General features: G+C 35.2%; 1 protein-coding gene across 1 annotated transcript; it reads left to right on the plus strand.

The window, feature by feature from the left end:
• The first annotated feature begins 523 nt into the window (after positions 1-523).
• On the plus strand, positions 524-3,639 carry LOC111811934 (F-box protein At1g10780-like). The gene is made up of 4 exons (XM_023699007.1): positions 524-657; positions 1,492-2,234; positions 2,815-3,095; positions 3,179-3,639. The coding sequence occupies exons 2-4, from the start codon at positions 1,493-1,495 to the stop codon at positions 3,413-3,415; spliced, it is 1,260 nt and encodes a 419-aa protein (XP_023554775.1). The 5' UTR covers positions 524-657; position 1,492; the 3' UTR covers positions 3,416-3,639.
• Positions 3,640-12,121: the final 8,482 nt, after the last annotated feature.

Below are 12,121 nucleotides of genomic sequence, written 5' to 3' on the forward strand. Positions count from 1 at the left end.
ATAATTTTTTAATTTAAATATTACCACTAATATTTTAAAATTAACTAATTTATTTTTAAATACGACCAAAAAAACTTATATATATATATATATTAATATGTTAAAAATATATTTATATTAAATGTAGCGGGAAAAAGATTATATTCTCTATCCCCAATTTCATTTATATAACCAAAAAAAGATAGTATATTTTTATATTATTATTTTTTCAAAATGTTATAATTTATGTAAGAGTTAATAATAAAAAATTAAATGAATTTTTTTTTTTTTTAAAGCCTAATTCTTGGTTAGAAATTTAAAATTTAAAATTTAAAATTTGAATACAATAAAAACATTAAAAAAAAAATATATATATATATATATATTATTAATTAATTAATTAATATTAAAAAAAAAAAAAAGAAAAAAGGAAAAAGAAAGAGGGGAAATCCAAAAGAAGAGAGAGAGGTAATCGTCCCTCCCAAGTCCCAAGCTTTCAAATTTTGAAAAATCCAAACCTCCCTCTCTCCCTCTCTCCCTCTCTCCCTCCCTCTCTCCCTCTTTTTTTCCTCTCCCAAAACGTCTCTCTATAAGCGCGCTCCCAACACCGTCCCTCAGATCCGTCTCCATTTTCACTCTTCTTCCTGTTTTTTCCCCTCTAATTTCATCTCCATAATTGTAAGCTCCTTCTCCTTCTTCAATCTCTGCAACTTAATGCCGGATTCCTTCTTCTTTACTTCTTTCATTTCATGCATTTTGCTTCCATTCCTGTTTTTTTTTTTTTTTTTTTTTCTAACTCTGCGCCATTTGTTTTCCTTTCAACTCTTTTCAAGATGTTCTTGCATGGATCTCGTTTTGAATTTCGATTTTGTTTTCCCTTTTGATTCCTTCAGCTGAAGAACTGTGCGATTTCTACTAATCTCCTCGCCAATTTTTTATTAGTCAACAATCTGCAATAATAACATTGTTCGTTTCATCACAAGATCTGCTAGATTCTGATTTATCAGGGGAATGTGTTCTCTGTCGGATTACAGTTCTAACAACTTTTGGAGGAATTTGAAACAAAACATGGATGCATTTTTTTTGTAGTTGTTGAGTATAGGTCATACAATTTGCTGAACTACATTTACTTTTGTTGAATCAGTCAGTCCGAATGATCTATGCTCCGTATGGTTCTTATTCTCATAACAATCTGTCTTATATTTGTTCTCACAGAATTATAGGAACTTTTGTTGAGTCAGTCGGTTTGAATGATCGATTCTCCGTATGGTTCTTCTTCTCATAACAATCTGTCTTATATTTGTTCTCACAGAATTATATGAACTTTTGTTGAGTCAGTCAGTTTGAATGATCGATTCTCCGTATGGTTCTTCTTCTCATAACAATCTTTCAGATATTTGTTCTCACAGAATGATAATGATATGAACTTTTGTTGAATCAGTCAGTTTGAGTGATCGATGCTCCGTATGGTTCTTCTTCTCATAACAATCTGTTTGATATTTGTTCGCACAGAATGGATTCACTCCCGGATGCTATTTTTCAGTACATTTTGTCACATATGAGCAATGCTCGGGATGTGGCAGTCTGCAACTGTGTATCTAAGCGATGGAAATACTCAACACCATACATTAGAAGTCTCTATTTTCCTCGCAATTCCTTCGACAACCATTCAGGTGGGTTGAGTCCCGACATCATCATTTGGAGAATAATATCATCCATTGTTCACTTAGAGGAGCTTGTTGTTTATAGCCCATTTTCTGGTGCTGGTCTTGCTTCATGGCTGTCTAGTGTCGGCCCTTCGCTTCGACGTCTCGAGCTAAGAATGGACAATCTGGTTGATCTTCAGGCTTGTCAAGATAGCCATTCCAAGTTAGAATGCCTTAAATCTGCAGCAAATTTGGAGTCACTTAAATTATGGGGTGTCTTAATGACACATTCACCAAGGTGGGATGTGTTTCAAAAGCTAAGAAACCTTGAGATTGTTGGTGCTAAGTTAGATGATCCTGCTTTGAACACGGCTCTTCGTGCATGTCCTAATCTATCCAACTTATTGCTCCTTGGCTGTGAAGGCCTTACTTCAGTTTCAATTGAACTGAAGCATTTGGAGCAGTGTAAGCTGGATTTCTATGGCTTGGGAAACTGCTCACTTATGATCAATTCTCCTAACATTCAACTCCTTGAAGTTCAAGGCTGTAGCTGGATTAGAGCCTGTGGGACAAGTTCCTTGAGAAGTCTGTCAATATCCAACAATGCAGGTAATCATCATAACTACAAATCTTCTAAGTACACGAATTATGCTCATAACACTCGATAATAGAAGCCCTTTGTGAGATCCCACAGTTAGGAATCACGAATCTCTACAATGGTATGATATTGTCCACTTTGAGCATAAGCTCTCATTGCTTTGCTTTTGGTTTCCCCAAAATGCCTCATGCCAATGGAAATGTATTCCTTACTTGCTCTCTTATTTTCTCTCTTGTTGTACATACCTGAAGTCATCAATATAAACCTTTAGCCAATATTCTTTCTTGCATCTTCTCTCTTCTATTCTTTGTATTCATCTAGATCGAGTGTGTGCGTTGTTGTGCGATCCTATCGGTTGGAGAGGGGAAAAAAACATTCTTTATAAGGGTGTCGAAATTTCTCCCTAGCAGATGCATTTTAAAAACCTTGAGGGGAAGTCCGAAAGGAAAAGTCCAAATAGGACAATTATCTACTAGCGGAGGGTCTGGGTTGTTACACCTTAATCATGATAGTTACACCTTTAATCATGATAGTTACACTCTTAATCATGATAACTTAGTTTTTTATTTTGTATGGAAACCTTTGATTCAGGAAGAGTTTACATGGTGGATTTTGATCAGCTGGTTTCATTGGAGTCATTGTCCATAAGAGGAGTTCAATGGTGTTGGGATGCAATAAGCAAAATGCTTGAATTAGGGAGTGAGGTGAAGCATCTTTACATGAAAGTTGAGTTCACTGGAGACTTTGATGCACTTGAACCTTTCCCAGAGATTGATTTTGTTGAGTTTTTCAATAACCATCCAAAGTTGCAAAAGTTTGACATTCATGGAGCCATGTTTGCTGCACTTTGCCAGAAGAACAGCCTTAAAAATGTAAGTAGAATCACTGCCATTTAAGGCAACTTGTTCTTGAGATGGATTTCTTGGCTTATAAATAATGTTGTTTTGGGACTCAGGTGGATCCAGATTTTGTAATCTCGTGTTTGGAGGAAGTATCGGTTTCGGTTAGATCGCCGTTGAATGCCGAACAGAAGATGAATACTCTTGAATCGTTGATTAAGTATGGCAAGAATTTGAAGACTATGGTAATAAAAATTCTTCGAATGAAGAGTAGCCATAGCAGTGCAGATGATTTCTTTGATGAGATTTGCAAGTTTAGATATTGGAATCGCAAGATCGTTCGTATTGAATAAAAGCATAAGTGAGGCACTTTTTCTCTCGTTTTCTAATTTTAATTGATCATTTACCATTTTTATTCTCTGATTACACAGGTTGACCTGCTGAAATGTTTAACTTGACTTGATCATTCTCTAAGAATGAAATCATTACTAAATGTCAGTTCCAGAGTTCTTCGATGGAACCATCAATTAAAGATGTTCAGTTGATGTTGTTATGGATGTTGTTAGCTTGAGCATAATTTAATTGGTCAACTAGTTTTAGGTGGTAAGTTCAAACTCATATTTGCTTGATTTGTAATATTCAAAAGTAAAAATAAACTTATATTGGTAGGGAAAGAAATATAATTTCTTTTTTTTTTTTTCATTTTTATTGAACAACAAATTTTTTATTAGATAAATGCAACTTTAGAAGTATTTAGGTAAAATTGTATTAGATTTTTTGAATTTTGAGTTTATTGTATTTGATATTTTTATTAAAACTGGCAAAGTCCTTTCATAAGGTGTAATATCCTCTTCTCGGTGCATAAGTCATCGTAACGCATCTATAAGAGGAACATGGCATCGTAATGCATTGTGTGGTGGGAGGTCGTTGTAATATCCTCTGAGTAATATCCTCTTCTAGGTGCATAGCTCATCGTAACGCACCTAGAAGAGGAACATGGCATCGTAACGCAGTGCATGGTGGGAGGTCGTAGTCACTTAAAGTATAGTAGCATGGCACCAAGTAGACTTAAGTATCATGACTTTAGGGTATGGAGTGTGTAGGGTCCTAAGGTATGTTAGTTCTTGGGGCATGGTACGTAAAAAGCTCTAGGTATACTTGATTCTTATAGCAAACCCTATTCATGGTACATGTATGGCCTAAAGTAAACTCAAGCATTCTCATGGATATACTCGTGTCATAAGTACTCAAGAAATCTTAGGGATGACATGACCAAATGGAGAACTTAAATTCTTGAAAATCCTTAGTCTTAATTAACAGGCCATATATGGCAAGTTTCCACATAAATCATGGTTGGAGCCCCAAACATGGTACGATGCTCCAACCATGGTACGATGGCCATGAAAATTTACTAATCCTTTTTAAGTCATAATTTGGAGTCGTGTATAAAGTTTCATATAATTTGGAGGTCATTAGGGTCGTGAATTGTAGGTAGATTACATTAGGGGCATTACGGTCATTTTACACCTCTAATTACTCTAGATAGTTAACCTTGTCCACTGACCACCTAAACTTAATGTATGACCTTAATGTGCCATAATATTGTTGAAATTAAAACTTCATCAGCAGTCGAATCCATTTGGTGGGTTATTTTATTGTTACTTAATTTTTGAGCAAAATACTCGATTTAGTTCCTTAACTCATGGTTCTTTGTTTGTTTCTTCCATATTCCATTAGTTCCTACTTAAATCATTTAATGTTTATTTTAAATTCCAAAAAAATTCCACTAGTATTTCTTAAGAAAAGACCGAATTGGCTACTAACCTCTTGGTTGATGTTTGGGTCCTCAATTTTTGAGTTTTCGGCACTCGAAGTACTCCAATTTTTATTTGGTTGACTTCTTGGAGTGCCTAGTTTCTAGAACCATTGAGAATTTTATGAGAATTGATCTAGAAGGAATTCAATTAAATGAAAAATCGAGGGAGGTTAAATTTGGGTTGAAGTGTCTTCTTCCCCCGGGAAGAAGACGCTTGTGCTGTTAGCACCACCTGCTCAAAACAACATTTCACAACTCATTGTAGAGCATTTCTCCCCCACATGTTATGTTAGGATATGGAGCCTACTTATTTATAGCTTAGTAACCGTTATATATAGCAAAGCTATATATGGTAAATGACATATAAAGTAAATTGTTATGTCTAAAAAAAAGTAAAGCGGTAGATATAGTTATATCTGGTAAGAAGCTATATAGAGTAAAAGGAACTATATATATATCCCAGCTTTCAAGGTGTACTTTCTGTAGTCTTTATATTCTCTCACTATACATACGGAACTCGTCAACATAAACCTTTAGCTAATATTTCTCCTTGCATTTTTCTCTTTTTTTTTTTTTTTTTTTTTTTTTTTTTTTTTTTTTTTTTTTTTTTTTTTTTTTTTTTTTTTTTTNCTTGATGAAGTGTGTGCGTTGTTTTTTTTGTGTTCATCTTGATCAAGTGTGTGCGTTGTTGTGCGATCCTAACAACTGAAATTAAAACATTGATTTGATGTCATTTTTACCCGAGTCATGGGATACTGTTGTTACCGCAATTAGCAGTTCTCGAGGATCTGATAAACTGAAGTTTGATTAAATTCAAGATGTAGTTCTCAGGGAAAGTATTCGCAAATGGAAAATTGGAGATTCATCAGGCAATGCTCTCGGTGTTGAGTGAAGGGGAAGAAGTAAATCAAAGAGCTCAAACAAACACGGGCGATCAAAATCAAAGAATTGGAGAAAATCTCCAAACAAACTCAACATAACGTGTTGGAACTATGGAGAAAATGCAGAATCATAAACTTAAAGATGATGATGATTCTATATATACAATAGAAGATATTGAGGATGCTTTAATCCTTAGTGTGAACAGTCCGGCCGAATCCTAGATTTTGGATTCAGGTCCATCGTTCCATTCGTCTCCAAGTAAAGAATTGTTTTGAAATTTCAAATAAAAAAATGTGGGGAAGGTGTATCTTGCCGACAACAAAACCTTGGAAATTGAAGGGAAGGGAGATGTCTTCATATAAACTTCAACAGGAAATCAGTGAACATTACAAGATGTCATATACATTCTTGGTCTCAAGAAGAACTTGATCTCTATTGGTCAGTTGGATAGCACATGCTATGTAGCAGAGTTTGGAAAGAGTTCGTGGAAAATTGTGAAAGTTGTCATGGTTGTTGCATGTGACACAAAATCCGGAACCTTATACACTACTGCAGAGTGTATAAACATGGCTGCTGCTATTGAGAGTGCTTCCAATTCAAGTCTATGGCACAATAGACTTGGTCATATGAGCGTCAAATGAATGAAAATGTTGACTGTGAAAGGAGTCTTAGAAAGCTTAAAATATGTTGATATGAGTCTTTGTGAGAGCTGTGTTATGGGCAAACAGGAATGAGTTAATTTCACAAAGATTGTTAGAGAATCGAAGAAAGTGCGGTTGACAATGGTCCATATAGATGTTTGGGGACCATCCCCAGTTTCATCACTTGGTAGATCAAGGTTCTACGTCACCTTCATCGATGATTTCCACAGGAAGGTACGGGTTTATTTTCTGAAACACAATTCAAACGTGTTTGTTATCTTCAAGAAGTGGAAAGCTAAAATTGAAAATCAGACCAGCTTGAAGATTAAATGTCTGAGGTTTGACAATGAAGAAGAGTACAACAAATCTGATTTTAAAACATTTTGTGCAGCTGAGAGAATTAGATTAATGAGAACAATTCTCGGTAAGACAAGACAAAATGGTGTTGCAGAAAGGATGAACAGAACATTGAATGAGAAAATAAGAAGCATGAGGAATCATTTTGGACTACCAAAGACATTCTGGGCTGATGCTATAAACACAGCAGTCTATTTGATCAATAGAGGGCTGTGAGTACCCTTGGAGTTCAAATTGACAGAAGAAGTATGGACAGGAAAAGAACTTAAGTACTTGAGAACTTTTGGCTGTATTGCGTATGTTCACGTTGATCCAGAGAAGAGAGACAAGCTTGATGTTAAGGATGTGAAGTACTACTTCATAGGCTATGGCTCTAACATGTTCGGGTATAGGTTTTGGGATGACAAGAATAGGAAAATCCTAAGACATTGTGATATGACCTTTGATGCAAATGTCCTGTACAAGGACAAAGAGAAGATAAACTCTGAGACTAAGAAACAAGTGGGAGTTGAGCTTGAGTTGCAGGAAAACTCACACAGTGATTCTACAACAGAAGCTCAAGAAACTCATGATCCTGCTGTTGAAGAACTAGATGTGGAGCAAGTTACACCTGAGCAGGTGTTGAGAAGATCATCCAGAACTATCAGAGCACCAGATAGATATTCACCTTCATTACATTATTTGTTGTTGACTAACGAAGGAGAACCATAGTCCTTTGATGAGACCCTACAAATGGAAGATTCAACTAAGTGGAAGCAAGCCATGGATGATGAGATGAGCTCACTTGAAAAGAATAATACTTGGGTGCTGACTGAGTTACTATAGGAAAGAGAGCTTTGTTGAACAAATGGATGTTCAGAATCAAGGTTAAACCAGATGGCAGATGGAGGTTTAAGGCTCGGTTAGTAGTTAAAAGATATTCACAAAGAAAATGCATTGATTACCCTGAGATCTTTTCTCTTATTGTGAAATTAATTATTATCCGAATTCTACTGAGCATTGTTGCATCGGGGAATTTGCACCTTGGGCAAATGGATGTAAAAACATGGACATCTAGATGAGAAGATCTATATGCAACAACTAAAAGGATTTGCATCTTCAGGCAAGGAGCACATGGTGTGTAAGCTCTATAAGAGCTTGTAGGGACTGAAACAAGCACCGAGACAATGGTACAAGAAGTTTGACTCTTTCATGTGCAAGAGTGATTTTCACAGGAGTGAAAAGGATGAGTGTTGTTACCTCAAGAAATACTCTAATTCTTATGTGTTTCTACTCCTGTATGTAGATGATATATTGATTGCTGGATCAAGTATGAGGGAGATAAACCACTTGAAGGCAAGCATGTCTTCAGTATTTGAGATGAAAGATTTGGGTGCAGCAGAAGCAGATCTTGGGATGAGGATTTCTCGAGATAGATCTGTTGGCACATTAACTCTATCCAAGAGCAGTACATTGAGAATGTGTTGTCCAAATTCAAGATGAATGATACTAAACCTAGGACTACCCATTTGCCAAATCGTATTAGATTGTCAAAGGAGCAATCTCCTAAGACAGTGAGGAACGTGAGCACATGGCATCAATTCCGTACGCATCTGCAGTTGGGAGTTTGATGTATGTTATGGTCTGCACTAGACCTGATATAATACATGTAGTGGGAGTTGTTAGCAAGTACATAGAAAACCTAGGGAAAGAACATTGAAAAGCTGTGAAGTGGCTTCTGAGATATCTGACAGGTACATCCAATACTTCACTTTGTTACAACAATGACAAAATAGTTCTGCAAGGTTCTGTGGATGCTAATGTGAGTGGAGATGTAGACTCTAGCAAGAGCACATCTGGATATATCTACACTATAGATGGAACAACATTGAGTTGGATGTCTAAGCTTCAGAAATGTGTTACTCTTTCATCTACTGAGGTTGAGAGTACGTGGCAATAGCTGAAGCTAGAAAGGAGATCATATGGATGACAAACTATCTAGAAGAATTAGACAAAAAGTAGTGCAAGAAGATTCTTTATACAGATAGTCAGAGTGTCATATAGTTGGTGAAGAACCCAGTCTATCATTTAAAGACAAAACACATTAGAAGACGATACCATTTCACTCACAAGTTAGTAGAAGAAGATGATATGTGTTTGAAGAAGATAGAGGGTGCAAAGAATCCATCAGACATGTTGACAAAATGTGTTGATGTTAGAAAATTGAGGTTATGCAAAGCCTTAATTGGTATGGTGCAGCGAAGGTACTGATGATCGTTTGAGAATGAAATTCTTGGTTGACTGGATCAGTCTCCAAGTGGGAGAATTATTAAGTTATTGAGCTTGCTTATTTATAGCTCAGTAAACGGTATAGCAAAGTTATATATGGTAAATGACATACAAAGTAAATTGTCATTATTAGTAAATAGCTATATATAGAAAAAAGTTATATTATGGTAGATAGTTATATATAATAGATGATATATGTATATATAGTAAACTGAATCATATATATATATATATATATATATCTCGTAAATGTACTCTATTTATTTATATTCTTATTATACATACACGAAGTCATCCATATAAACCTTTAGCCAATATTCCTCCTTGCATTTTCTCTCTCCTGTTATTTGTGTTCATCTGGATCGAGTGTGTGCATTGTTGTGCGATCCTAATACAACAAGATTTAGACATAATTTTCTTACCTTTTCGTGTACTCTATCTTGAGTTATAACTTGTCCAAATTGGATTATATCCTACTTCCTCGCCGGAGTAGACCCACTAAAATTTCTTATTGGTTAGAGCATTTGGGACCTTTTCAAGACACGACTTCTTCATGAAAATCTTTTCTTATACCTTCCTCAAACATAAGAGATGATTTTGAAGGGATAACTTTGTAGAAGCTTGACAAGTTTTGGAGTTCAATTCTTGGTTTGCAACTCAACCCAGAACGCAGAACTTGGTCTTCTTAGGCATCTTGGTCGAGGACAAGTTAGGCCTCGATTCCTTCATAAAAATGTCAAACTTAACCCTCTGAACCTAATAGAACGTTTAATTTTGGATGAGAAGGACCATAAGTCGAAAACTCGAACTTCCTCGAATTCTTACTCGAAAACGATTTTCTCCAATTGGGTAGGCTCGCCCTTCGCGACCTTCAATGAAAATGATCCATGGAGGTGCATAAACCAAATGAAATAGGCCTTGCACGGCAAAATTTGTGTGTAGTCTTGGATTGGATTTTTCAAGCTTTTCTCAAGCTTCTTCAATGACAGTCATATTGGACGTTTAGGTTAGAAGCACTTTCAACCTTTGATTTCTTCACCAAAGTTGTGGACAATCTTGTTTAGAGTGAGCAGAAATAGGTTTGAACGGAATTAGTGAACCATAACTCTCGAATTTTAAAGAACTCCAAGAGTAAGGGACACAAAAACTCAACACTTATAACTCAAGTTTGAGGGCACGTCAATGCTCGGTTCTTGCTCCAAATGAAAGCTAAAACTCATAATTTATAGAAGGAGCTTTAACGGACATTAAAACCTCCGGAATGGTCATGAATTTAAAGTTCATTTTTCTTTATTTTTTGCTCGAAAAATTTTCTTGGATCAGAGGCTCGCCCACTTCCAATTTAAATTATAGTTGTGGACGTGATGATGTGTACTTTCTCTAGATCATATCAAGATTTGAAGAAGATCCAACCGTTGGATTTCATGATATCATTTATTTTGTGCAGACCGCTCATTATAGCATATTTGAATTTTTCCTTTCCAATTACTTTTTAGTCTCAATACATCTTATTTAAACTAGCGTTTTAAGTGTACCTCAATATTCGTATAGTCTGATCACTAGCATTCGACATCCGTTCAAAAGGAGCTCTCTAATCTAGTAGTAATTTAATCGGGGTTGTAACTGGGCCAATTTCAATTTCAAAAGTCCTCAAATAATTTCACCGAATTCAAACGTCTGTCTCAACTCAAAAATCTACAAACAGGTCTAGTAATTTTTTAGAAATACTCAATAAGTCTTCTATAAAATTCAACCTATCCTAAGAAACTTACCCTTTAGGCTCGAGATTTTAGCCCTTCAATTACTTCTCCCTTTACTCCATAACGTCACTCCCTTTTTCAAACACCTTGTATCCCAAGACTATCCCCACGTTCACTAATACGTCCCCTAAATATCTAGATTGAAAAGTCATCCATGAACGTCTCCATCCATGTTTTAACCACGTTTGCAAAAGTAGCCCTCATTCATCTTCGAAAGGTTGTTGGGACATTACACAGACCAACTGGCATCCATCTGAAAGCAAACATGCTGAAAGAATAAGTGAAGGTTGTTTTTTCTTGGTCTTCTAGACACATGATTATTTGATTATACCTTGAATAACCATCTAGGAAGCAGTAGTGTGATTTACGTACCAAGAAGTGGTCCTTATAGACTACTTTGTTTAATCTCGTGTAGTCTACGTACACTTTCCATCTACTTACCACCCATGTAGAGATTACGCTATTCTTATTACGCTTCATTGTCCTACCTTCTTCATAGCGAACACATTGTATAGGACTCACTTGAATCGCCCATGTTGTTCCACCGTCTTGAAGTTTCCTTCTTCCAATTGTATTTTGTGCATGCATGAATAAGACGGGACTGATAATATGAAAATTAACAATTGTCCATCTAATTGCTTTTTGATATTAATCGGTGTTTTCAGGAGTTCTGCTTCTGTTCAATGGGTTAAGGAGGATTATATGATTATTGGAAGTGTCATGTTCACGTGAATAAGCATATTTAAGATCCAATGACATGGGTTTTAGTTCTAGGACTGGAGCGTTCTCCTCTAGTTCTCAATTCTAAGGACTCGAAACTTCTCCCAAATATATTTAATTAATATATATTTTAAGATCCAATGACAAGTGTTCTTGAATGTCTGGAATGAACATTTTATTCACATAGTACAAGATTTTGAATCAATTTTAATTTTGTTTATAATTAAATAAAACGAGAAGGTTAAACAAATTTACTTGGAAGAAATATGAAGAACGTTCGACGGGTTTTTAATCTATTTGTTCCAATTCCTCCAATAGTTGAATCTTCTACATAAAATCTTCAATGCTACGACTCAAATACACGTGTGTGAGTCTCAATCAAATTTCAAATATATTTTTTAATTAAATGTATCTCATATGCATTTATTATTTTAATATTTAATGTATCAAATACAATAAATATATTTTTTTATTTTAGGTTTAATATATATAATATATTAAATACTAATTTAAATCTTTCAAATTTAATAATTTTTTTAATGTAATATGTTTAAAATATTAATCTCAGACATTCCCATCAAATATATTTTTTCTCTATATTTCATATATCTAATA

The sequence above is a fragment of the Cucurbita pepo genome, chromosome LG15 (genome assembly GCF_002806865.2).
Source record: "Cucurbita pepo subsp. pepo cultivar mu-cu-16 chromosome LG15, ASM280686v2, whole genome shotgun sequence".
NCBI classification, from domain to species: domain Eukaryota; kingdom Viridiplantae; phylum Streptophyta; class Magnoliopsida; order Cucurbitales; family Cucurbitaceae; genus Cucurbita; species Cucurbita pepo.

What these genes read in the sequence shown, in the direction of transcription:
- LOC111811934 (XM_023699007.1), top strand. Translation starts at nt 1,493, where the DNA reads ATGGATTCACTCCCGGATGCTATTTTTCAGTACATTTTGTCACATATG. An exon ending in GTCAATATCCAACAATGCAG is followed by an intron (nt 2,235 to 2,814) that starts GTAATCATCATA and finishes CCTTTGATTCAG; the next exon opens with GAAGAGTTTACATGGTGGAT. An exon ending in AGAAGAACAGCCTTAAAAAT is followed by an intron (nt 3,096 to 3,178) that starts GTAAGTAGAATC and finishes TTTGGGACTCAG; the next exon opens with GTGGATCCAGATTTTGTAAT.